The 26702-nt window shown below is 33.7% G+C and overlaps 5 protein-coding genes across 5 annotated transcripts; 4 read left to right on the forward strand and 1 right to left on the reverse strand.

Moving 5' to 3' along the window:
- The first annotated feature begins 66 nt into the window (after positions 1–66).
- Positions 67–2624, forward strand: LOC110714154 (desiccation protectant protein Lea14 homolog). Its single transcript, XM_021892625.1, has 2 exons — positions 67–401; positions 2085–2624. The coding sequence occupies exons 1-2, from the start codon at positions 196–198 to the stop codon at positions 2368–2370; spliced, it is 492 nt and encodes a 163-aa protein (XP_021748317.1). The 5' UTR covers positions 67–195; the 3' UTR covers positions 2371–2624.
- Positions 2625–2967: 343 nt separating this feature from the next.
- On the forward strand, positions 2968–3450 carry LOC110714347. The gene has a single exon (XM_021892852.1). It carries the CDS (start codon positions 2968–2970, stop codon positions 3448–3450), a length of 483 nt encoding a protein of 160 aa, XP_021748544.1.
- Positions 3451–6743: 3293 nt separating this feature from the next.
- LOC110713978 (RING-H2 finger protein ATL67-like) lies at positions 6744–7899 on the forward strand. The gene has a single exon (XM_021892433.1). It carries the CDS (start codon positions 7034–7036, stop codon positions 7649–7651), a length of 618 nt encoding a protein of 205 aa, XP_021748125.1. The 5' UTR covers positions 6744–7033; the 3' UTR covers positions 7652–7899.
- A 4741-nt stretch (positions 7900–12640) lies between these two features.
- Positions 12641–14730, forward strand: LOC110713977 (reticulon-like protein B4). Its single transcript, XM_021892432.1, has 5 exons — positions 12641–13080; positions 13420–13600; positions 13700–13844; positions 13979–14048; positions 14160–14730. The coding sequence occupies exons 1-5, from the start codon at positions 12744–12746 to the stop codon at positions 14327–14329; spliced, it is 903 nt and encodes a 300-aa protein (XP_021748124.1). The 5' UTR covers positions 12641–12743; the 3' UTR covers positions 14330–14730.
- A 1709-nt stretch (positions 14731–16439) lies between these two features.
- LOC110713976 (golgin candidate 4-like) lies at positions 16440–24912 on the reverse strand. The gene is made up of 15 exons (XM_021892431.1): positions 24369–24912; positions 24105–24203; positions 21647–21775; positions 20990–21169; positions 20540–20678; positions 20399–20463; positions 19520–19684; positions 19335–19412; positions 19092–19238; positions 18523–18819; positions 18359–18424; positions 17657–17859; positions 17460–17514; positions 17152–17334; positions 16440–17060 (listed from the first exon to the last, which is right to left on the reverse strand). The coding sequence occupies exons 1-15, from the start codon at positions 24576–24578 to the stop codon at positions 16749–16751; spliced, it is 2328 nt and encodes a 775-aa protein (XP_021748123.1). The 5' UTR covers positions 24579–24912; the 3' UTR covers positions 16440–16748.
- Between the last annotated feature and the right edge of the window lie 1790 nt (positions 24913–26702).

Here is a 26702-nt window from a genome sequence, read left to right on the forward strand (position 1 = left end):
ATTATTATTATTGTAAGAAAATCACATCAGAATGCAATAAAAGTGGTATACGTGTGACACCTTTTAACATCTTAAGGCAAGAGAGCCCTCTCAACCTCTATTTATATAAAGGCCTGACCAATCCCAAAACAAGAAGCATCGCTTAAACAAGATCAATAGCAAATCATCTTCCTTAATCTCGATCATAAAAAAAAAATGGCAGGATTAATAGACAAAGCAAAAAACTTTGTGGCGGAGAAGATCGCAGATATGCCAAAACCAGAAGCAAACATAGAAGATTTTGATCTGAAAGGAGTTAACAAAGAGGGTGTTACTTACAGCGCTAAAGTTGGTGTTATGAACCCTTATTCTCAATCTATTCCTATTTGTGAGATCACTTACCTCCTTAGATGTGATGGCAGGTTTGTATATTTTCTTTTTTACACCCTTTTTTTGCATTTAAATTTTTTTTAAAAAAAAATTCTATTTTGTCAATCGTTTGATCAATGTGATATATATGTAATTGTATTATATCTTGGATTTTTGGAGATTTTTAATTGTTCTCCCCTGCTTTTTTTTTTTTTTTTTTGATTTATTTATCCTGTTTGAAGTGTAATTGTTTCTGGTGATTTGTTTGAATATGAACCTTTTGATTTTGCTAGTCAAAGTAGTTAATAGATTTCATGTTTCTTAGATGGTTTGACTCCTTAATTAATCTTTTATGCCCTTTACCTAACTAGACTTTTTAAATTTTTTTTTTTTTTTTTATTGTTGTATTGAGGTGCATCCGGTTAATTTCCTAGATATGCATCTAAATTCAACTTCGTAAATGACTAAGGGTATTTTTGGTAATTTAAAAATGATTTTGAGGGTAAATCGAGGACATTATAAAGGTATAATATGGGGCGATTTGGGGATATATTAGGAAATGATATACTCGGACAGTCGTATTCCATTGTCTATAGTATACCCTATTGATTATGGATTAATGATGCTCATTTCCTCTTTTTTGAAAGTATGATGCTCTTTTTATTTCTCTAATGTTTATATGATCAACATATTAATCAATAAAGCACTAAAGTTATTTGAATTGCTAAGAAAATATTGGAAAGTTGTCGAGGTAGATTATATTAGAAGGTAGAAAGGGCATATTTCCTTTTTACTTTCATGACTTTAATTTGCCAAAGCCTTTGATTCAGGGGAAGATTAGGAAAACAAACCCATCACTGGTAATGATAATGTAGCTTAGGTGCTCATTGTGTTTTATTTAAGATTTGTCAATATTTTTTTTGTTTGATATATCAGAGTAATCAGACTTAACAATTTTATATAGTCCAATATCCAAAAATTTTGATGATTCATTGAAAAACTAGCTGCTGCACACCGATGTTATTTATGCAATTATGCGCAGAAAATGTTAGACATGTTCTTAATTTACAAGTGATTAACACATATATATATAAGTATCATCGTTATGATCATGAATGTTATGCATTCGATCTCTAACACTAGTTAGGTCACAAACAAAAGTGTGCATAAACTTGTTTAACGCGTAATCATAGAGGGATAAGAATTAGTACTACCAAAGACTTCTATTATGTAGTACAGTGGAGGTATTATATTATGAAGATGCCAAATTTTATAAAATGGAGGGAAACATTGAAAATTCAATTTAAATATGGTTATTTGGGCTCCATGATTTGGCATATTCTTGATACTATTCCACTTTTAATTTTCTACGCAACTACTAGTAGAGAGACAAAGATTATATATTCATAAGAAAGTCAGGATTCAGGAAAAAGAAGAATGAATAAAATATGTCAGATCTCAGGCTAAGTCCTTTTCCACGTCTTTATTGATGCTGTTCTTGTACGAGTAAGTCTTAGGTTGATACTGTCCTTCATTAATTTGTATGAGACGTTAAAGGTTATCCATTATAAAGCTATTAGTCATTCCGAAATTAAACAAATGTTACCCTAGTCTCACATTAATTAAGTTTCACTGTTCGTTTGTATTAGTATTGGTGTCATTAGTTGAGGAACGATGATTGAGAATCATTCCGTGGTTTGAATGATGAACTAATGAAATGGAGTCAATTTTTACAGGGAGATACTATCCGGTACCATTGCAGACCCAGGATCCATTAGGGGAAAGGAGACTACAATGCTTGACGTGCCAATGAAGGTGCCACATAGCATCATAGTGAGCTTGGCAAGGGATATCTTTAGGGACTGGGACATTGATTATGAACTTCAGTTGGGTCTTGTTATCGACCTCCCTATCATTGGAAACTTTACCATTCCCCTTTCTTCCAAGGGAGAGATCAAGCTTCCGTCCATCAGAGACTTCTTTGGTGGAGGAGGAGGAGAAGAGGAGGAAAAGAAGGAATAAACCTCATGATGTTTGAAAGAAAAAAAAAACATACTGCCTTTTTTTATGCCTCATTTCATAGTTTCATGTTGGTTATATTTGGGAAACTCACTCTTGAGGTCTCCCTTGTACTAGTATATCTTACAGGAACATTTCGTGTTATCACCAGAATTTTGCTTGTTTTGGTGCTAGAGTTCTTGTAATTATAAACGCATTGGTTCTTTTACGTGCTATATGTTATCAACATTTCAGTGGGCTATCCGCCTATCCCTATACACCATTTGGTCTATAATATTGAGGTCATCAATGTTGATTTTTTAGCTAACTATTGTGGCATATCCTAAAAACTAGTAGGCAAAAATCTAAAATTATAATTCCCATTTCAATACGTATCAACATCACCTTCTTCTTTAGTTCTTTAACTCTAAACTTGTCAATTCTCCCGGCCCCTAAACATACCCATCAAATTCCCCTGCCATGATGGAGGATCGGACCCGCCCACTAGCAAGTCCGATCACTGATCCAAATCCGATCCGATCCACCAAAAAAAGGGGTTGCACGACTTGCATCCGCTACCTATTATGTTCCCTAGGGACATTAGTGTTAATGATCATAACCATGATAGTCCTTCGTTTCACATTTTTTAAGGTTAAGGATCCAATCATGACATTCAACAAAATCTCCCTCACCAACTTGGTTAACCAGCCAGGGTCCAACATCTCAATGATTGCTGACATCTCATTCGATAACTTGAACCGGGCTACCTTTAGGTTCAGTAACACCACAACAAGCATCTACTGCAAGGGGATCATGGTGGGTGAGGCTCATGGACCACCCGGCCGAGCCCGGGGCCGGCATACCTTGAGGATGAACATAACTGTGGAAATCATTACAGAACGGATGTTTAAGGCTTCGAGCATAGTTAGTGATCTGAGTTCTGGCCTGCTTATTACGGATACCTACAGCAGAGTTCCTGGAAGAATAAAAGTGTTGGTCATTGACTTTAAAAATGTTGTTGTAGAGATGAATTGTACAGTTAGTTTTAATACTTCTAGCCAAGAAATTCAGGGTCAAAAATGTATTACCTCCATTAAAATTTAGTTGCAACTTTGAAATATTTTATGTCTCTCAAATAATACCCCAAAGTTGCAACTAAATGTTGACATAGGTAGTAAGAGTTTTGTTGAATTAAGATTTTAGAAATACTGAATGAGTAGTATTTTTGTTTCTAGAATGAAAATACGTAGTATGTTGCTATATTGTCCAAAACTTTCAGGATAATAATGATATTTGGAAAATGAGTTTGGCACTCTTTGTTAGTAGAGCATATAGAACTGTAATCTTTCAATAGTCTACATTGGGGTCACCAAGTCTTGTTGTAAGCTCATAATTATAGCCTAAGAAGCATAGTCAGGTACATAATGTTGTATAAATTATTTTTAACATGATGCTGAAGCGTTGGTTTCAATTATAATATTTTCAATCAAACACAAAATAAAAAAAAATACAGATACAAAATTTCGATTGCGTTTATTATATCTTTTGCAGATATTTTATCAGCTAATCTATTTGACAAATTGCCATCGACGTTCCTTATAATGTTGTACAAGTTGATCTAACATGTAATCCACCAATTGTACAATTAGATGTATAATGTGTGACTGTGTGAGATATACTTCACTAGTTCACTCTATAAGCAATCAGGTGATCCAAAAGAACCCAAAAAAATGACCACAAATGTTAAAATCAAGGCCCAATTAGTGGAAGAATAAATTAGAAGAAAGTGACGGGCCGTCTGTGGTAATGGAATGGACAAGGAGGATACTTGACCAGGAACTGCAGCAAGATGACGAGTTCAAACTTCAAAAGTCAATTAAAAAAATGGGCTTCTTTGTCCTCTTTACTGATTGTGTGAGCATGACTCCATGCTTTCATACTACAATGTGAACGTGCTGCTTTTACCACTTTCACCAAATTATCATCATCTAAAACTCTAAAAAGGTTGTAGTCCGTATTAAATAAATGAGAAACTTTTCTTTTTCCATTTTCTATTTCTCTTTGGGTTTGTTAATAACTTAATATGGAGTACAAACAATCTAAAAGGACATTTGTATTGGGGATTTGGGGTAAAATAATATGGAGTAATAAAAAATATCACCCAATAAACTTGAAATGAATCGGAATCAACTTCATGACCTCAAATTTATGAGTTGGATTTCTTATTAACCTTTGTTTTTCCTAAAAATCAATGTATACTATATACTATTTGATTTAATTAATTTTTTTTATATGGTTCAATAATGAATATATATAATTTGTATTACAGTGGTTATTTTTCTCTACATTCTAAAGTCCGTTAATAGATTTTCCTCAAAAATGAACAATGAGTAGGACATATAAGTATGTAAATTTGGAATTAATTTGTCATATAATATTAATTAAGTTAGAGGAACTTTTGTTTTGGAATTACTCAATCCGTTTCATAATAATCGCAACACTTCGACCGATACACATATACCAATGCCCCATTTTGATCATTAATATTTGTAAGGAAAGGAAAATTTGTCAATTACTACCGCAAGTTAATACTAGTTTGTAAATTACTACCGCAAAAAGTTTTAAGATGTTGCGATTACTACCAAACCCCCATTAAACCCAACTATGACGTCATTATATCACTTTAACCCGTCATTATATCCCTAATCCATTTTTTTTTTGGAGGTGCTGGTTAAAGCCCTTAACCATGGTCAAACACAGGTTAAAGGGATATAATGACGTCATATTTGGGTTTAATGGAGGTTTGGTAGTAATCGCAACATCTTAAAAATTTTTGCGGAAGTAATTCACAACTTTTTTAATTTGCGGTAGTAATTTACAAATGGGTATTAACTTGCGGTAGTAATTGGCAAATTATCCTATTTGTAATTATATACTACGTATTACTCCGTATTAAGAAGTACGGAGTATAAAATGTTAATATGATGAAAATATACTTAAACTAATCCAACAATATTTTACATTACAACCTATGTTTTTTATATGGTTACAAACATAATAGTCAAAAAGTAAGCATATACATAGAGTAAAAGTCAAAATGTTACGATTATTACGAAAGGGATGAAGTGATATTAATGACTAGCTTATACACGATTGAAAAAATAAAAAAATTCCAATTTGGTGTATCACATTCAAATATTAAATGATCTAATCTTCTATTGAACATGAAACTCTATAATATATTAGCAAAAAGTTACTTCATATCAAAATTTAAGTGGATTATTGCCTACGTTTTTTTTTCTTGTCTATTGTGTGAGAGTTTTTCTTTTGCAATATCATTACTTTTTTGTCATTATTTGATTGTTAGAATTATTATTAGAACCTTTTAAAATTAGCATTGGGGGACCAATAATTTCAAGTACATTCAGAATAGTTTGCTGATCATCCTTCAAAGTGATTAACTCCAAAACAAAACTGTAGAACTCTGGTGTGTCGGGTATAAAATGTGTAATTAACGTCAAGAAGTATGAATGACACAACAACTTAATTTTTTATTTAGTACAACCTAGCTAGCTTTTGATACTAGTATAATTTAAGGGACACTGTTATATCTCCCTGTCTCTAAATATCCTGAATAAACCATATTTTGCCAATAATAACAAACCAATTTAGACAACTTGAAGTGTATTAGTATTAATTTTGTTAGTGATGCACGGTTGGTAGCATTACAATCCGGTAATCAAACTCATCATCATGATTAAATAAAGACCATTCTTCCCACTTACAACAACCCAACAAAGAAAGACTTTCCTTCATTTCAGTTTGAGTAAAGATGGTAATATTGGCTAGAAAGATGTCTAGGAAAAATTAATTCTTGGCTAGTTGTCTATTTGCAATATAACCAACTTTAGAAGAATTTAAAATAGGCAAAACCTATAAAAGAAAATAAAAATTCCTATTACCCAACTTTTTTTCTACCATTACATAATCATTTATGTTATGTATGTAACTCATACCGAATCACACCAACATTGTTAAACATGTTTATTTGAATGTTTGACAATAGGAAAACACCTGTAATAAAACAGTTGGCATAATGATTATTTAATAAACAAGAATACAAGATAAGCGAACCAGGCTAATAATAGGCTGTTACTTAAATAATCCATTTCTTATAAGTTTTACGCTTTTTTCCTCCAACAAGCTGCTACTTCAAAATCTCCAATTAAATCGAAATTACGTTTAAGACATAATGTACCACAATTTGCAAATGTCTAATACATGACCACCTACACAAAATATGTGTGATCATCCTCAGAAAAACACAATAACACACTTAAAATCTTAAAATCCCTATTTAATCTTCATATCGAATAGTAGAACACGACATTAGTGATCTTAAATAATTGTATATACGCTCTCCCATCTCCCTCCTTGAGCTCTGAAGGAGTCTCTATAAACCCTCAATTTCTTCAACCTCCCCATTAAATGAGTGTCGCTGTTCCCAAACCAAGAATTAAATGCAGCAGCTGGACTCTCCACCCACCTCTCTCATTCTCTTTCCAAATAAAATTAAACACATTCTTCCCAAAATTAACTCCTCTTCACCCCACTCTAACTTCAACCCATCAACCCCTTTTCCCTTTCTTCTTTCTCTCTCCTAAAAAATGAAACTCCCCCTTTTTCAATGTCCGCCATTATTCCTCCACCTTCCTCCTCTCCCCCTCACTCCCCTCTCTCACTTCAAAACCTCGGACTCGGTTACGCCATAGCTATCGCTTTCGGTTTCCTCGTACTCTTCTCCGCTCTTCTCCTGTCTTCTTACATCTGTTGTCGGGCCAACCACCGCCGCCGCCGCCGCCTCCACGCTCCCCCGCTACCTAACTCCTCCGACAACGGCATCATCGTACCTCGTATCATCTTTGTCGCGGAAGACGACAACGACGACGAGGAAAACCAAAACAGAGCATCAAACGGCGTCGTTGGACTCGATCGTGCTGTCATAAACTCTTACCCGAAATTTCAATTCTACAAGAAGAATTTAGAATCTAGTAACGGTGATAATTTAATGTGTTCGATTTGTTTGTGTGATTACAAAGAAGGTGAGATGCTGAGAATGATGCCGGATTGTAACCATTTTTTTCACTTGTGTTGTCTTGATGCTTGGCTTAAACTTAACGGTTCTTGTCCTGTTTGTCGGAATTCTCCGTTACCGACGCCGATTTCTACGCCGTTAGCCGAGGTTGTCCCCCTTTCTCAGTACCCTGATAATCGTCGCAGGTCTACTGTCATTTCTTCCTCTTAAACTATTTTCTACTTGTACTATATTTTTATTAGTTTGGATTTTTCTTTTTTTAGATTTTAGATTTTGGTTTAAGTATGATTGATTTGAAATTATGATTATGAAGGCCAAATGTAAACACAAATTCAATGGAAATTGCTAGGTTTTTTTTTTGGCCTGATTCATGCAAATATTGATTAATATCGATTGGTGTTATTAATGTTTAATTAAAAACACGATTAATGTTAAGTTTTGAGTAGGAGTTGAGTATCGATTTTCGATGTTTATTGTTTTTTTTATGTGTGAGATGAGATCATTGAGATGCTATGTTCTCTTACTCCCTAACAAAAAGTAAAAGAAAAAGTGAGATGAAAAAAAAAAGAAGAGAAAGGAAGAAAAAGAGAAAATTGAAAAAAAAAGGAGTTTGTAACTATTGTGATATAAGAACATAGAATCTTTAATTTAAAAAAAAAAATGAAATCATCAAATCATGTGCTATTGTGATATTCTGATTCTTTAATTCAATAATTGACTTTTTTTTTTCTTTTTTTGGTTGGAAGTTTGGAACTATAAGCCATTGTGATGTTTATGTGTTTTATATCCTTTGTTTTCTCTCGAAGAGCATATAATTTTTTAGTTATTTTTATTTATTATTAAAATTTTAGCCTTTTATATAATCCTATATAATGAAGGTCTTATGGATGCTTCTGCTATAGTCAAAGAAGATCCAGAGATTAAGAATTGATGTATTGTTTAATTAAGTTATTAGAGACATGATTGCATTGTTACTAGAAAAAGAGTTGACTTTGGAAAGAAGTTGAGTAGTAGTGTGACAACACACACCACTTGAGCTCCAAAAATTATGTTTGTAAATCTGGTTGAGGAAACTGATGACAAAGGAAATGGTATAGGAGCTTTAAAAACTAATCTCAAGATCTCCCATCTCGATTATCTTCATTATTTATTAACTAATGTACTCAAAACTATACTAAGCTAATTGTAGAACCTACTTAAACTTTTTAATAACTCACTTTTCCACTAACTTTTCAATCAATCTTAGGCAAAACTTTCAACTTTCTATATGAAAACCCAACGACATACGGAGTAGTTTTGTACCCTGATGCTATGTGCTCTTCATCATCTTTAAGGTGTTTGGGTCTAAATTATTTAAGAGTTGGACATTTAGTTTGGTCTGAATGAATTTTTATCTTTAGGAATTACTCCGTATAATTTTGCCTATCTTAATGTGGTATGATATGAATTTTTAAAGTCTAATCTTATTTGGTAATATGTTAATTAGAATAAGGTTTCGTTCCTTTCATCTTATTCAAGTATTTTAATCTAAATCTATTTTGAAGTTTTGATGTAATCTATTATTTTATACATAGTATGTCATTGTCTGGTTTGACTTGTATTGTTTCATTATCTTTAATATATTGTTTGACCAAAACAGAATAGCCTCTTAGATAAATGTAAGTGTACTTATAATGAATTTATTTTGATTTAAAATTTTCACAAAATCTATATGTAACGATCTCAGACATGAAATCAGCTTGACTTTTGTTTAGTCATTGCTTACATGCCTAAGGCTAACACCTAGTAGGCCAAGTGAAAGTGTAGTGGTTTCTAGTCATGGTTCAAATTGAAGTAAACCTATGAAGATGAGGCATAAGAATAAGAATTAAGAAGGGGACAAAAGGGAAGAGCGTGTGAAGGTGTTTCACAATTTATTATTTCGACAAGTAATTACGGAGTAGTTTAAAATATGATCTTATTACATAGAAGGCTTTTAATTGGCTTGACTTCTGAAGTTCATAGTCGTACCATTTAAAAGTAGTTGGTATCCTTTATGAGAAGATTTAATTACGGCTTAGCATGTTTTCAATTTTAAGGGAATGCACTTACTCAGGGAATATGAAGCTCCTTTATTTTTTTTATTTATTTTTATCATAAAGTCATAATATGCGAAAGTTGGTCCAGAATTTCAGCCCAATTGAAATTGACGTAAAGTCCATTTATGCTGAGATTAGAAATTTCCAGCCCATAATCCGATTTCAGCTTCATCTTATCACCCGTTAGAATGAACCCAATTTTTCAATTCAGCTTTACTGTTTAGGAATTAAAGAATACCAAAGGAGAAGTTGGACTAATTGGAAACATTGGGCAATTTTATACTCCGTATATAGTTATTTACTACTCTGTATTTTGAAGTATTTTGGCATTTGACTTCTGCCTGCACAATTGTGTTACACCTTTTTTTTCCTCTTTCTAAAATAAAATGTAATATACTCATATGTTCTGCCTATTTTTATTTTTGATTTGTCCATTTGAAATTGTCCAAGACTATGTATAATTAATTATAAGAAATCATCACTTTATTTTCACATCTACTACATACTACATTTGGTGTCATCAACTCCATCAAACCACAAAATATGAAAGTAACAAAATCTTAATGAAGCATACAAAATTGGCATGAAATAGATGACACCTTGACACTATAACAGGCGTTACTTTCTCTATATAAGGAGAACTACAAATCAATACCAAGGAACCTATAATATTATACGCTTAATATAGGAAGTAGCTGAGAGTCAATGATTATAGGAATGTAGGGAAGAAATTTAATTAATTAAATACTGTAAAATGGTATTCAGCCATCAGCACCCAATTACAAAAGTTTGACCAGCTATAATTAGAGTCAATGATCATACATTCATACTGTATAATATACTATGAATAATTGCTGTTGTCTGTTGATTTGCACCCCTTAAAAAAAGTTACCGTTGATTTAAAACTGTTGTCCAATTTATTAGTATTGCATGGTCTGCATCAAATTAATTACTTCGTGTATATATGCATCTTTTTTTTTATTTATTTATTTATTTATTTATATTTTTGAATCTTTGGGCCGCAGTAGTATATGTTGTAATGTTGTTTCCAACATTTTGTTCAATGTGTGTGCTTCATTTAGATCTAGTCTTACACTGTTACATTATGCAGTGGGCAGAGGGCAACGAATCTTTGTTATGTCCGTATCCTCATATTCTTTTTATATTGCGGCGAGTTCATGCTCATTTTGATTCTTATATTAACTCGTATGTGGAAGCACTATACTATTGGTCCTCGCAACTTCATTTAAATGTTTCTTTTTTTGGACACAAAGATTAATCTTGGTTATGGTTCAGAGAATCAGATGGAGTTCCTCATTCCGTATTAATTTTTATATACAAAGTAGGAAGTATGGAGTATGTCATGTGTGTACACAGTGCATATTTTAAAACCTTATGGGTACCTGGAATAATTTCTAAAAACTAAATTAATACAATGTTTATATATCGACGATAATTTACATACTCTCTCTGTCTCTAATGCTTTTTTTTTATTGTTCGAGTAATAAATGTTAGAAAGAGATTTGTATTAAGGGACGAATGGAGTAATAAGTAATACAATACTAGTACAAAGTAACAATTTCTTATAAATGTGCATATAAATACGAATTTGAATTAATTATGATTAGTGCTAGATCAAATTGTTGCATATTTCAAAATCAATATACTCCCTTTTTTGTTTTAAGTTGGGAATTGATCGACAATTCACGAGTAAAGCGGTATACTAAATATTTATTTATTTTTTTTCTTTCCATTTTTAGCTTTTTTAGGGCTGTATATATTTTTTCTATTTTAAAATACCAATGAAATATTATTATTTACTTATAGTTTTTTTTCCTCATATTTTTGGACTGGTATAGTATTGTAGTACTGTAGTCTGTAGTATCAACAACTACTAAATTTCTAAATCTAGATGTGTAGTATCAACATTCCAGCAAAAAGGCCTATACTTTCGGTAAGCTTTAGCCGACCTAAGAAGAACATATCTCCTTATCCAGGTCATTGTCGAGCCCACTTACATGTTTTATAGCCTAAAAACTTCCTAGGCTCATATTGTGAGTTGTGACGTACTGTAGTAATTTGTGATTAAATTAGCTACAACAAAAATAGGTTTGGGTTAGCCCTTAGCCTTACATGGTCCACTGTAAATTTGTGAATCAAGTATCACAGCCTTCATTGGTACAAAATTAAGGTTAGTCTTTAGTCTACCTAATATAGCTAGATATATGTACCTTCAACATTCTTTCCAATCTTCAAGGATTTAGCATTTCTATTTGACCATTTGATAATGTACAGCTTTTGACTATGTATGTTAATGAATTTTCTACAAATAGAAGTTATAAAACTATACTGTGATATAATCGTATCAATAAAGCATTGAAACCAACTAAATATGTTGTGTATATAGTCCATCATATCTAAATAGTTTTTTTTATTTATTTTTTGGATAGGTTAGCAAACTATGTTGGTGTAAATTTGTGAATCAAGCTTTAAAGTTAGAAATACTACAATGTTTCTCACATTGAACTAGATGGGATGTATTTTATCCGAAAATCCGATAGGTATTATTATTTTGTGCGTGAATTTTATCCGAAAACTCCGTATGAATAAAATTACTAGAATAAATTCATACTCTATATAAACTACTTTATACCGTCCTAATGTCAAACTATTACAAATAAAATCAAGATAATTCATATATTACTCAATAAAATTAAGTCACACCTTGCAATAAAAAAAAATGGTGACAAAGTCCGGAAAAAAAAAACATTCTAAAGGGGAAAGGCCTAAATTAATGACACGTGGCGTCCACCATCCCACGGTCGGCACCTCCATTTTCATGACCGTCAATTTAAATCACATCTGTAAGCAAAAAAATCAGAAAAAGCGTCAATTCTATACAAGACAGAGTCGTCATCAAACGCCGTTTAATAATATTATTCCTCAAGTAACGCCGTTTAATCAATACCGTATTTATATTCCGAAACTTTTGCTTTTGAAATTTGAATCTTCTTTCCCTCTTACAAAACCACTAGATTAACTCCCTTGATTTAATCTCAACGGCCACGATTTCTCCTCTCATTTCCTTTTCTCGTGATCCCCATTCTCTTTATAAAACCTCCCATATTTTTCTCTCTCTCATAAAACCCTCATTTCACTTTCTAGAAACTCCAATCAATCTCTCCCTTTTTTTCCTCTCTCTGAAACTTCTTCGCTAAGCTTTAATGGCGGAAATCGGAGAAACCAAAGCTCCTCATCCCGAGGGAGGAGAATCGTCGTTCATGGAGAAGATCGCTGAGAAGCTTCACTTCCATGAAAGCCACGACCAGGAGAAGAAGCACGATGAAGAGAAGAAGCATGAGGAAGAGAAGAAGCATGATTCATCGTCGTCTTCTTCATCTTCTTCTTCCTCAGATTCTGAATCTGAGAAGCCTAAGATGACGTCGTCTCCTTCTGCTCCGGTTCCTGCTCCTGCTGCTGCTTCTTCGTCTGTTGAATCTAAGATCCGCCGTCTTTTTGGCCGTGAGAAACCTGTTCACCAAGTTCTCGGTGGTGGAAAACGTACGCACTTTTTCTCTCTCTTCTGATTTAAATATTATGCTCTTTGATCTTAATTACTTGATTTATACTTTTAATCTAAGCTGTTCACCAAGTCTTCGATTTTTTTGTATGATAATATTCAGATTTGTTTTACCTAATTTATGATTCCGATTTGCGATTTGATTTCATGTGCATAAAGTGAGATTGATTTATCTATGAATTGCGATTGAATTGGAATTTGATTGTTTGAAGATTGAAAAAAGTAATCTATAAATTGTAATTGTTTGAAGATTGAAAAAAGTAATCTACAAATTGATTGATGAATTAGAAATGATGTAATGAATGTGAATGGTGATGCAGCTGCTGATGTGTTCTTGTGGAGGAACAAGAAGATCTCAGCTACTGTATTAGGAGCAGCTACTGCGATTTGGATTTTGTTTGAGCTGCTTGGATACCACCTGCTCACTCTCGTTTGCCACCTCTTGATTTTCTCCCTATCAGTGTTGTTTCTATGGGCCAATGCTTCCAGCTTTATCAACAAGTAATCTTCAAACTCGCTTTGTTAACTACATTATCATTTATGCATTGAATAAGTTCATTAAATTGCTTGATTGATTAATGTCTTGAATTCGAATCATAGGTCGTCACCACCTCAAATCCCCGAGGTTACACTCCCGGAGAACATGATAATGGAAATTGTTAGTGCTTTTGTGTCTGAGTTGAGACGAGGACTTAAACTGTTGCACGATGTTGCTACTGGAAAAGATGTGAAGCAGTTCCTTGCTGTATGAATTGCTTAACTTATTTTATGTTGATGATTATATTGAAGAGACTAGGAATTTTGGTCATGATCTGATTTTGATGATTGTATCATTTCTTTTTTTTTTTTGACAACAATTGTATCATTTGTTGTTTGCAGGTCATTGCAGGATTGTGGATATTGTCAATTGTTGGCAAGAGCTGCGATTTCTTGACCCTATTCTATATCAGTAAGTGATCATATTGTTATTCATTGCTCTTGGATTTTAAGGTTAGTTTGTGATTGTTATTGTGATTTAAGTAATGTGTCATTAAACATTGTCATCTGTGTTTTGCCACAGATTTTGTATTGTTGCATACTATCCCTGTTCTGTACGAGAAATACGAGGACCATGTTGATGCATTCGCCGAGAGAGCAATGGGTGAGGCCAAGAAGCATTATGGTGTGGTGAATGAGAGGTACATTAGCAAGATTCCAATGGGACCTTTGAAGAACAAGAAGGCGGATTAGAGATATTAAACAAGCCTTATTCCACAAACAAGTGTTAGGTTTCCTAACTCTTGACTTATCCAAAGGTCGTTGGTTGTGCTACTCTACCTTTGGCATTTTCATTTTGGCTATTTGCATTTGACTTTCGGTGCCTAAAAAGTGGTATTGCTGGGTTTAGATTGGAGTTGCCAGTTTTTGTAAGCTTTGTGGGCGTTGCTTTGTTCTTGTTTATTGACATTTATGGCACAGTAGAGCTACCTAATCTTGTTTATTCGTGGACATGGTTCTCTTGGCTTTGATAGGTAATAGTATTTGCTAGAGTTTAGTTGTGATGTATCAGTCACAATACATTGATCTGTTATTACCCTTGTGCTATGCTAATTATATACAGTACAATATATTTTGGTACCTGCTTATTTTGATTTGTTTTCCCTTTGTTGGTCACACGTTACTCTGCTTGGTTATTTCCTTGGAATCTTTTTATTTAAACACTAAAGTGCTGTCATCTGTTCATCAACTCTAAGGACTTGATGTGAAGGTCTTGTAGCAAATTTTATGGCTCAATTTTTAAGTATCTCACCTTATCAATTAGGCAATGTTTTACAGCCTTGTAGTTGACTGTTCCATCTGGTTCCATCAGTCTATTTGTTGATGACTGCAAGGAACCCAGGAGCTTTACAAGTAAAATCCAGACTGCCCTCCTATTTGAGTGTTTGAATCTCTCAAAGTCCCTTGTGGTTGAACTTTTACAGCATGTGCTAATGTATTGTAACTTGTTCAGTTTATCTATTTTTTTTTTTTTTTTTTTTTTTTTTTTTTTTTTTTTTTTTGTGTTTAGAGAGCCACAAGGGCGGGGATAAGAATCGATCCCAGAACATCTGGGTGATTATGGATACTATTATCGATCATGGTTGCTAACCTTTTCTTTCATCCTCATTAATCATTGATCCATCCGTCCATAAAAAAAGTTCCCAGTTTATTACTTGTATACGATGTACTGATTACACGTATAGAAAAGGGAAAATTGAAATAAATGTGTTGAGACTTGAGAGAAGACCTGCGTTGTTTTGAAGGACAAATCTGATAGGAATACGACAATTCGTTAGGAGCGTAGGGGTATGTCCTTGTCTTGTCAATACCAGATTTTTCTCAATTGTTTGTGTCCAATTTATTGCCTTGTTCTTGTACTAATCGAATGTACATTGATTGTGTCGCTATTAACTTGACATGTTAACTAATATCCCAATTATAGATTTCAACAGGCATCATCATAGAGGTGATTATTTACGGGCTTAGGCGGGTAGTGGGCCGGGTTTATGCTTATTTTTTTGTCCAACGGGCTTCATGTATCAAACCCGAACCCTTTTATGCGGGCTTGATACTTTGTCCATGCCCGCTTACTAAACGGGTTGGGCTTGCCCGCGGGCTAACGAGCCTTAATTTTTTGTTGTATTTTTTATAACACTAATTAATCTATTTATTATTTACATGTGCTAAAATTATTTTGGTAGAGGTTGTCTTAAAAAGTTTTATTCACAAATAATGATAATAGAAATTAAAAACACACAAAATATGTCATAATATAAAATTAAAATAAATAATTGTAACCAATAAAAGCTTATAGTTCATTATAGTCTCTCTGTATTGATTATTTTATAGTATTTTCTTAAATACACAAAGTATTATTTTTATTATTAAATATATCACTAACTAAATAAAAATTATTAAAATAGTATTATTATTATAAACGGGCCGGGCGGGCTAAACCAAGACACATATTTTCTTGTCCATAACCGCCCATTTACATTAACGGGCCGGGCCTAACCCGCCCAAATATCCAATTTTTTTTTAAAAAAGGTTATCCAAGCCCGTCTTCTTTGCGGGCCGGGTTGGGCGGGCTTAGCAGGCCGTCCTGCCCATGAACAGTTCTACATCATCATTATTGTGTTTTAGTCATTAGGTGGCATGACTATTAGAAGACATGTAACAATGCTTAAACCAATCCAATGTTCCCAAAAGGATCAATGGCAATAAACAAGATATGACACTGAAATCATCCCTAGTTAAACGAAGGTTTAATTTTTTTACATCCACGCTTTACCTTCAATGAATTTTATCAAGAGCTATAACAAACCAAATGGGTAATTTTCCATTGCATAGTTGTTTAAGATTGAAAATTCAAGACGAATGGGTAATTCTTCATCGCAGATTGAATACATGGGATAACTAATCAATACGACTTATTGGGGTAATAAATATCCACGACACTTTGACGTTTCCCTCTTATCAATCTACATAGAATATTGAGATCATATTTGCAATTGAATCAATATATAAATGAATCAAACATTACATGAACAAAAATAAGAAAACAAAAACTTTTACCTTTTGGCTAATTACACGACGTTTGTATAACTGTATTCAGGTAAGAGCCTCAAAACTATGAGAACTGCTTACCTGAGGGTGTAAGAGGAACTGTGGAGAACTCAGAAGCAGGATGGTCATAAGGTTTAGAGCTCTGATAGGAATGTGACAATCTTGATGTATCAATAGATGGATTTGTGGTAGAAAAGATAGGAGGAAGTCCACTAGAACTTGCTCTTCGGTCAGGCAAAGCTTGAGGAGCAGTTGGGGTGCTTGGACTGCTACCATTAACATCTCCCTTTGATACTTCAGTGGATTCTGTAGACTCTCTCTTTTCTCTCTCTTCAGATTCTTTAAGAAGATAATCAACCCATAGATCCGCAAAAGACTGAAGGTAAAAACATATGGCAAGATGCTAAGAAAAAGATCCAGGTCTGGGTTAAAAGAACTTATTAATTAAGAATCAACTAGTCAATTACCTGATTTTCTGAAGCCATATTTGCAGGTGTCCCTGCAGAACCTCCACCCATAAAGCCACCAACAAAGCGGCCAGGCAAACCCAAAACACCACGAACTACACCTTTTCCACCTTGCTGAGCAGCGCCTATTCGCTGCTTATCCTCGTCTGAAAATCCCAGCATGCGAACCATGAGATCAAGTACCTGGTAACAATTCAAAATGAGCCACTATTAACATTCAAAATGAGCATATAATTCATATAAATGATCCACACAATACATGGCAACAATAATTCAATAAAGATTGGGGTGGTAAAATAACAGTGTACCTCTTTACTGTGGTTTCTCTGGAAGTATGTCACAAGCAACTTGATGACAATGCGCCTGAAAATATCACACAAAACATTAGTTGACCCTAAGAAGATTGTTGCCACATCCAACAATTGTTTTACACAACAGCAGAAAGATGATGAATCAGGTATGAAATACTGCACAAAAAAGTATTGCATGGTTTCAAAATGCAAACCTGTCGACAAGAAAATCAGAATCCACTGACATCCTATTGAGCCTTGTCATGCTTTGCTCTAGCGCACGACGGAGTTTTGCATTGTCCTCCTCAAGCTTATTTACCCGATTCTTCCATTCTGCTACTGATTTGTCTGCTTGAGCAAGCTTGGCTAAAATTTCTTCCTTCTCCTTGTTTGATGCTTCAACTTGTTGTTGTGATTCCTGCAGTATATATGGCATGTTATTTTCTGAAACAAAATCACAAAAAAACATTTCTACTCTCTTTACTGAGCTACGAAAAAATTAATTATGAAAATTTACTGACAAGTTGTAGAGAGAGCAAGTACAACAAATCTGAAACTTTCCCCCCTTCGGAATACTTCCATCATATGCAGTCAAATGATGGATAGATTGGCACGTTTAATGTTACTAGTATTTCAACTGGAAATTTGAATATGTGAGATGAAAACTCAAACGTGGTCCACAACAAGCGAATCTCGGCTTTCTTTGAAAGCTATGGCACAAAGAATTTTCAGGATTAAACAAGAAGTCAACAATGCATCAGGTTTTGAAAATTAACTACTGAACTACATGCACTGATGCACACTACAAGTTGATAAATATCACACATATTTAGAGCTCTTTGCAAGCTACTGTTACACGTGAAAGACGCCAAAGAAAGTAAAGACTTATGGCTGTTAATATGGGATGGAGCACAGACCTGCAGAAGTTGTGAAAGCTTTGAACACTCCTCTCTGGATAGCGATAGGTCACCTTCCAAACGCTCCTGTAAATAAAAATTTCACAATTTGGGCATGAAAGGGCTTCAAACAATGCATTCAGAAGCAAATATAACAGAAAGAAGATTTGGGACCAAGTTAAGACCTTTGCTTCGATTTCAGCATAGTATTGTCCAAGAGCAGTTTGCAAGTTCAAGATTTCTATATTTTTGGCATCAATGACACCCATGAAGCTACCAAGCTTCTTCTTCAAGTCCTCAATTATTTCCTTTGACTGCTGTAGTTCATGATCATTCATAATCTTGATCTCCTCCTGACTTGCACGAGCTTGCCCCAGAGCTCTTTCTAAATTTGAGATTGTTGCCCTTTGGTATTCAACATGCTGTCGAAGCTCCTCAATAATTTTACTATCCTCATCCATCTTTTCTGATTCTTCCAATTCCTAAAGGGAGATAGCACACAAATAGCTTGAATATTAGTGACATAGTGCCAGATAGTTGAAGGGGGGATTGAACATGTAAACTATACAATTTATTCTGAATGTAATATGATGAATGAAAAGAGACAAAATCCATTGAAAATAAATTTTGAGCTAATCAAATTCCCAGAGTTTGATAGGTTGGTTTACCAATGTTATATTAGCCACAAAAATTAATTTAAGTACTGATAACAAACAAATTCACATTACGGAGTAAAGATTATGAAGCACACAACCTTATCCAATAAATGTTGCTTTAGACGAGCAAGCTCTTGATTGGCTTTATCCCTTCCTCGACGTGTTTCTTCAAGTTCTTTCTCAATCTGTTGTAAGGAATGCTCCAATTCAGCTTTACCAGGGAAGCTCGTAAATGCATGTCCATCCTACATTTACACTATGTATTAGTTAAACTGGAATTGCATTGACAGTGAAGACCTATATGGTTTTCAAGAAATAACATCAGCATTAACAGACATTACCTCATTAAAATTGTTATATTGCAGCTTCCCTGCTCCAGTAGTATCACTAAGTGTGGATTCAAATTTTTCCTTCTCTGCCTAGAATAAAGCTAAGAATTTAGTTCCCGCACTTCTACTAACATGATAGTACTTATCATTAACTCTGTTGACAAAATGCAAACAACAAAAGGAAAAAGATGACCAACCTTTAGCTTGACATTTTCCTTCTCCAGGCTTGATATTGTTGTTCTCAGGTCGTCTGTATCATTTGCTCCTTCACTCTGTCTTCTACGAAGTTCCATTTGTAATTGTTTAATTTCCAATTCTTTTTCATCCACCTCTTGGCGCAGCTTATTTACCTCAAATGATGTCTGCAATACACAAACAATAATTCCACAATAGTTATTATAAATATACTTCAGTACATGTAGCCAAGATAAAAAGTCAGATGGGTACATTAAGCCAACAGACTAATGCAGCCTATTCATAATATCTAAAACCTTTCCGCATAATATGATTTTAAAATCCACTCTGACAAATGACTACCATATGAGTTTATTTATGTACAGAGTATTCTAGTCAATGTATGGAATGATGTCAAAAAGATACTGTCATGATAAAACAGAGCAAAGAACTATAAGAACAGTGTTTTGATTAAGTTAACGGAGGGAAGACTTGGAGTGTGAAGAAAGAGAAAGATAAATTTGTTTTCAACATGTCTTGCTTTCAATCTAAATTTCTAGAAATAGGATATTAAAAAAATTCCTAAAGATTATCAAATCAACACTTCAGTATACATGCAATGAAAGGATCCTCCACACCATCATCCCATTAAGAAAAGAGAATGCACACACGAGAATAGATAAATCCATCAATAGCAAGACGAAAAAGTGAAAACAAAATAATAGGCACCAATGTCACGTCAACATGTAATTCATAATAACGCACAAATTTAAAGCTACACCTGTACAGGATGGAATTAATCCAGCACAACTATTCATGTCTATCTTTAGAGAAACAGAAACAACATAGAAACAACATAATTGTTTCCTTGAATTTGAGTCAAAATAGAATTCATTACTTACTTCATTATGTCCCGATTTCAACAACTTGAGCTTCTCTGTTAATGAACCACTCGTCTTTACTTCGTCTGAAAACAGCATTGAATGATTAATGCAAATTAAGCAACAGGGGAGAAGGAAGGAGATTGTACATGCAAAAGAAACCTTGCAATTTGACTTTTGTATTCGCCAATTCTGCACGCTCTTTTTCCAATTCTGCTTCCAATTTTTTCATCTGTGACTCGTGATCCTTCTGCATTGCAGCTAGAAGTCTGTTTTTCTCTTCTAACTTATCTGCAAGCTCCTAGAAGTCATTTATTTTTTGTTAAAGCTATTTCCAAATACAAGCAATAACTAAGAAAATCTCCAAAAGAACATATAGCACTAACCAAGATCAACAATCACATAAAAATTTGCATTCTCTATGATAATGTCAATTAACAAGAAATAAAAGGCAGAAACAACATAAAGAATTGAGGAGAGGATACATTGTAGTTTCAACTTATTTTCATCCACTCTTCCAATACCCATTGTGTGTTAGCTTATGCATTTTTAAAAGGCGGTTCGTGCATGACTAAAAAGTTTAAGAGTAATGCAGAACAGAATGTACATTACCTTTTCCCGGCGGGAATCTGAATATTTGGAATCCGAATCAGCTTGATTTGTATGTAAAAAACCATTGCTGATCCCATCCTGTTTAGAAACAGCACCATTTTGCCACTGATTCCCGCTAGAACGATTTCTAGCAGAGGTTCCATGCTTGTTCTGCCGGCTAGGAGATTGCTCTCCACTTCCCTACATCAAACAAAAGAGTTGGTACAATAACTACAAAAAATAACAAGAGAATACTAAAAATTGCAATATATTAAATATGTTTTTTTAGAAAATGGCAAGCTATACATAGACAAAATGGAATATCACTTATCAGAAAGACATATAACACCAACTTCAGTGACACAGAAACAATACCATTCTGTACAGTAATCTTAAGAGTTAAATGATGATTTAATAAGATACACACTACCCAACCTCCAATGTAGAAAAGATGGAAGGTGGGAAAGGAAACGGGCAAAAGATTCTCGGCAACTAATGCATAGCCGAAGATAGAGAACCATTCAAATAGAGCAATTGAACAAATTCAAACAAGATTCTCCTATCCAGGAATGATTACAATATTAGTTATACAATATTTCTTAGGTAAGTAATGGAGACTTGATAAAGAATACTTCAGACATTCAACCCTTATACGATGAAGAATGTTTCAAACAGTACCTTCTGCACATTCATATTACTTGTTGATGCTCTTGAAGCTTCATTACGGGTGGTACTCAGGGCAGCATTTGTTACTTCCAGATTTTGTTTTAACGAGCCATTTTCTTGATAAAGTCTGACTATATGATCCTGTCAATTCAGTTAAAAAATTCAATTAAAAGCTCACAAGGACAAATAGATAAAACAGCAAACACAAAAATATTTCCACACAAGGGAAAATCACATAAATAAGCAGAAAGGTAAAAGCAAACAAAGTCATGGCAAACAGAAAGTAAAATGAGCCTAAAATTTCACCATAGCATTATTCTAGAATTATGTGGTTTAGCTATTCTGACTTTACAGTACAATCTTTGTCAGCAACTTTCACTATAGAGTAAAGCTATCCGCAGATAACATAGGTCATAGGTAGAATTGTAAGGAAGAGGTTCTTGAGTGGTCTAGTACGTATTATATAAAAACAACAATTGTGATCATGTTGAAAAAGAATGACTGAAAATTCAAAATTTATCTGACAACATATCCGGCGTCTATCAAGCTCCATCAATTCTTACACAGAATAGTGATGCACAAAAAAAATTGCAAGCGCATGACGAGCATTAAACAGTCAAGCATTAATTTTTAAGAATTTCCAGGGGGCCTTATGTAAGGATGCTCCCAAGAGTTTATCAATCTCCAAACAATCCATAAGAAAAAGCAACCAAAAAACCTCCTCTTTTCCATAGAGAAAAGGATCATTCTAGAAGGTTATGATTTAAAGGTCTAGTCTGGCTTAATATTTATATAGAATTAAAAGTTTACTAGTTCTAAAGCTCAGTCTATCATACATTTGAGGTTGCTAGACATATGGTGTTCAGACAGCCTTGTTTCACAAGTAGATGATGAAGAAATATAACTTCACGTGTTTTCATACGAGCCACCAACCACCAACTGTCTTTGAAAGGTTGACTTCTCTAAACTGCACAAAAAGACTAGCTGAATTTAAAACTGTCAGATACGTCATGGACAACACTAACAGAGCTTCTTGCTCAAAAATCCTTATATAAGCACAAAAGTACTAGCCCGACATACAGATTTAAATCAGATATTTTACTCATGAAAAATTCCTAACCCTAACAGTTAAACTTTTTTTTTTTGGGTGGAAAATAACCTTTAGTTAGTGGATCCTATTTCACTAATTTACAGCAAAAACCAGTAAAAAAAAAAACAGCTTTTATTCTATCAAAAGCAATCTTCACATGTCAGGAACTCAGAATACCTCCAGGGATAACTACTATTAATAACAAAATTAAGCACCAATTACTAAAAGCCTTTTTGAAAAGTGAGAAAATTCAATGTAAGGGATCATTCCATGAATGCCAATAATTGTGTGTCTTTGAGCAAAGCACACTCTAAGCCATTTTCGAGAGCCCCAAACATAAAGCATCTAGCATATCTAATATTTGTAGCTCATAACATCGGCCATTATTCTGCAAAAAACTTATAGCATATCTAATATTTGTAGCTCATAACATTGGCCATTATTCTGCAAAAAACTTATCTTGCAATTAACAATTAAGGTACTTTAGGTGACTTGCATCTTATTCCCAAATAACCCTTCCATACCAAAACAATTATTCTAATAGGTGTATGACCCAAATCGAGTGGTATATCAGTGCATGAATGAAAAAGTTAATCGTATGCTTAGTGAAAATTGTAAACACATCGTCTATAATAACACAAACCATAAGTGCAATGTGTCCCCCCTTCCCTTTCTCCCTTTATTTTTACCTTATTACCTAATTCACTATATGTATTTAATATACCACCTAACTTAATAACAGTTATGGATGCATTTCAATGGTCACTCCTTCTTGGCCAAAATGCTAGTTAACATTAACAGAACAGCAAGAGTGAAAGATGTTAGGTAGATATTGCAATTGTTTGTTACGTAGCAATTTGGATGGTCCATTTAGGCCAGACATACTAAATTAGAAGCTTACAAGATCCACTCTAAAACACTAAAGTGCGAAACCAATATCCTTCCTCTCGGATAACATTCTACTAAACATCTATCATACATTGAGTATGATGCAGGAAAAAAGAACCAGATATATGCCAGTCATCAACTCAACATCTGATATTCGGTTATTACTAAGTTCTTAACATAGAACTTAATAACTAGCACAAAATGAGAAACACTCTGATGACATCTAATATCATCTACCGAACAAAACCTACAATCTCGCTGTTCCACCTCTAAACTAAAGCTAAATCACTTACAAATGAGCTCATACAACCTCTATCATCAACACTATTTCTCTCGTGTCACCAGCTGTTGCGAATATTGGCTAAAATCGAATACACGAGATGCATTTGGATTCGGTGTTAATTCAAGGAATTGAAATTTAATAGGAGAATAAAAGAACAACATATGGTGAGTGCAATTGACAATCCTGAATTCAGCAGGTAAAATACTGACCTCTTTTTCTTTCAGCAAAGCAGCATAATTAACTGATAGTGCCTTAATTTCTGCCTCGGAATCCCTAAGCTTCTTAATCTCCGATTTATACCGCTCAATCTACATGCACATTATCAAATAACCAAAATTCAAAACATAATACTAAAATTCAGCAAAAATTAAAGTCATCAACTCAAAAACCTAATAATTATGATCAAATTACATCTAATTTCAGTACTAAACTCAAACAATCGAAAACAAAAGTGAAGAACAAAACTCAAGTACCTCAGAAACATAAGGAGAATCATTTCCATTCGACAAATTTGGAGAATTAGAAGGCGATTTGGAATGAGCAAGACTGTGAGAACGCCTTCGATCAGAGTAAGGAGAATCGTAAGCATGGATCGAAAGTTCATCTTCATCGTCGTCACCATCGTGAACATCAAGAGCAATTTTATTTAGGTTTTCTTTCAAATTAGCAATCGAACTCCACATAATTAGACTTCAATCAATGAAATTGAATTGGAAATGTGTCTGAAAATTGCAGGAAAATTCTGGAAGTTTGAATATTGGTGTGAAGGAGTGAGGAGAGAGAATTATAGATCTGGGAGAAGAAGTTGAGGCTTGGTGGTGGAAGCCTGGTAGGAGGAGAAAGGTAGGGAGTAATAGTAATTTGATGTTTTAATGAAATGGACTAATGCCGGGGTAACAACTAAGAAACCACGTTTTTGTGTTGTTGATGTACGATAATGTCTTCGCTTTGCCGAGTTACTGCTTATTGTAAGCCATGGGTGACAATTGCTTACCAAGTGGGATGCACACATGAACATTTCCATCCCGAGATTACATGTATGTAATTGGGTGGGGAGTTCTAACTATTTAACCTATTTTTTACTTTCTGAAAATTTTGGAAATTTTACGGTAGTTCTTGTTTGACATTGTCTTATGTTTTTTGTTTTCTGTTTTTTTTTAAAACTAAAAACCAAAAACAGGAAACAAGAAAAATTTGTTTCCACTTTTTGGTTGTCAGTTTTCAAAATTATCATAATTTTAATAAATTTGACTAATTTTTTTATTCATTACATGATATATATCATATGATTCAAAAAACCAAAAAACCAAAAAACAGAAAACCACAGTGATGCCAAACGAATTAGTTTTGTTTTTATCTTAGCTTGCTCATTCACTTTTGATAAACAGAATACATAGTAGTTATTAAATCCAAAATGTCTTGACTAAGATCGAAAGTATGCACAATTAAACATTTCAATTAGTATAAGCAACTATTTCGTCATTGTTAAAATTGGTTGTTGTTGGGCATTTAACTAATCAAGGCCTCAAGGGGGCAACACATTGTACGTGAAGGAATTGTATTTGACATTTAATGATTTTACGTAGTATTAGGTTTTGTTAGCATCGTTAGGAAATTTATTGGCATATCCAAGGTTGAGTTTGGTGATTGATTTTGGGAACTGGCAATGAAGGTTGTTGCTTGTGTTGTTGGTGATGAGGGGAACATTGTTTACATGCTTTTTTGTTTATGTAATTTATTTTTATTCATAATAAATACTTGTAGGAATTAGTACTTATAGTGTATATAATTTAAAAATTGAAGAAATGAGAGAAATATGATTTCCTACCAATAAGATAATAATGATTATTTACAACCATGAGATAAGATAAGACTCCTTTCTTTTTGGACTCTTTCATAAATAAATAAAAGTATCACTATTAAGTACGAATAATTGTAATTTATAAACAACCAAAGTGTTTAACCAACTTAATAACCTAAACCATACAAAATAACTTATCATCCGGAGGACACATGAGTATTTTCATTCAAAGGACAAACGCATCAGTGGATTTCAAGCCGAATCAATGCGAACTCACATATTCTATTGCTTCATATAAATTTTTTATTAAAGCGATTGTTAATCAAATTTACGATGCATTTAGTTTTAAGGTGTGTAGTTTATTAATTTCTTAAGAATTACATGCAATTTCTAAGTAATTGCATACGTAGTATTTCAAATTTACAATTGTTTCTTGTGAATCCAATTGATGATTTTTAGTTTAACTTTCTTTAACATTGTAAACTTCTTTATAACCAAATAAAGAAAAGGAAGAAAAAAAAAAAGTGCAATATCACCAAAGGTCAAAGGCTGAAGAATGTGAATGGGCCAAAACAAGCCCAAGGGTAATCTGACCTGAACTCTCCCAAGTCCCAATCAGCAGTCCGCACTATATATTACAACCACCACCTTCTCCAAATCCCACCAATCCTCCCAATCTACTATCGTCTTCTTCAATTACGCTAGGGTTTCTACTCGCCGCTCTCTCAGTAGCTTATTTCTTTTTTCATTCTCAATCAACAATCAATCTGATGAGAAGATGCGGTGACGAGAAAGATTACAAAATCATTTGATAATCTCTAGTTAGCTTTACATGATATCTCATTTAATCTATGGTTCGTATTCCCTGAGCATCTCTCTCATTTTTTTTTTATTTTTCTTTCAAATATTTAGAAATGAATTTGCAACGAAGGACCTATAGGAGGGTTTGCTAAATAAATTGCAATCATCATCCAAGTTTACCTTCGAAAACTTCTCGAAAACAGAT

This window comes from Chenopodium quinoa, unplaced genomic scaffold (genome assembly GCF_001683475.1).
Source record: "Chenopodium quinoa cultivar QQ74 unplaced genomic scaffold, ASM168347v1, whole genome shotgun sequence".
Classification (NCBI taxonomy): domain Eukaryota; kingdom Viridiplantae; phylum Streptophyta; class Magnoliopsida; order Caryophyllales; family Amaranthaceae; genus Chenopodium; species Chenopodium quinoa.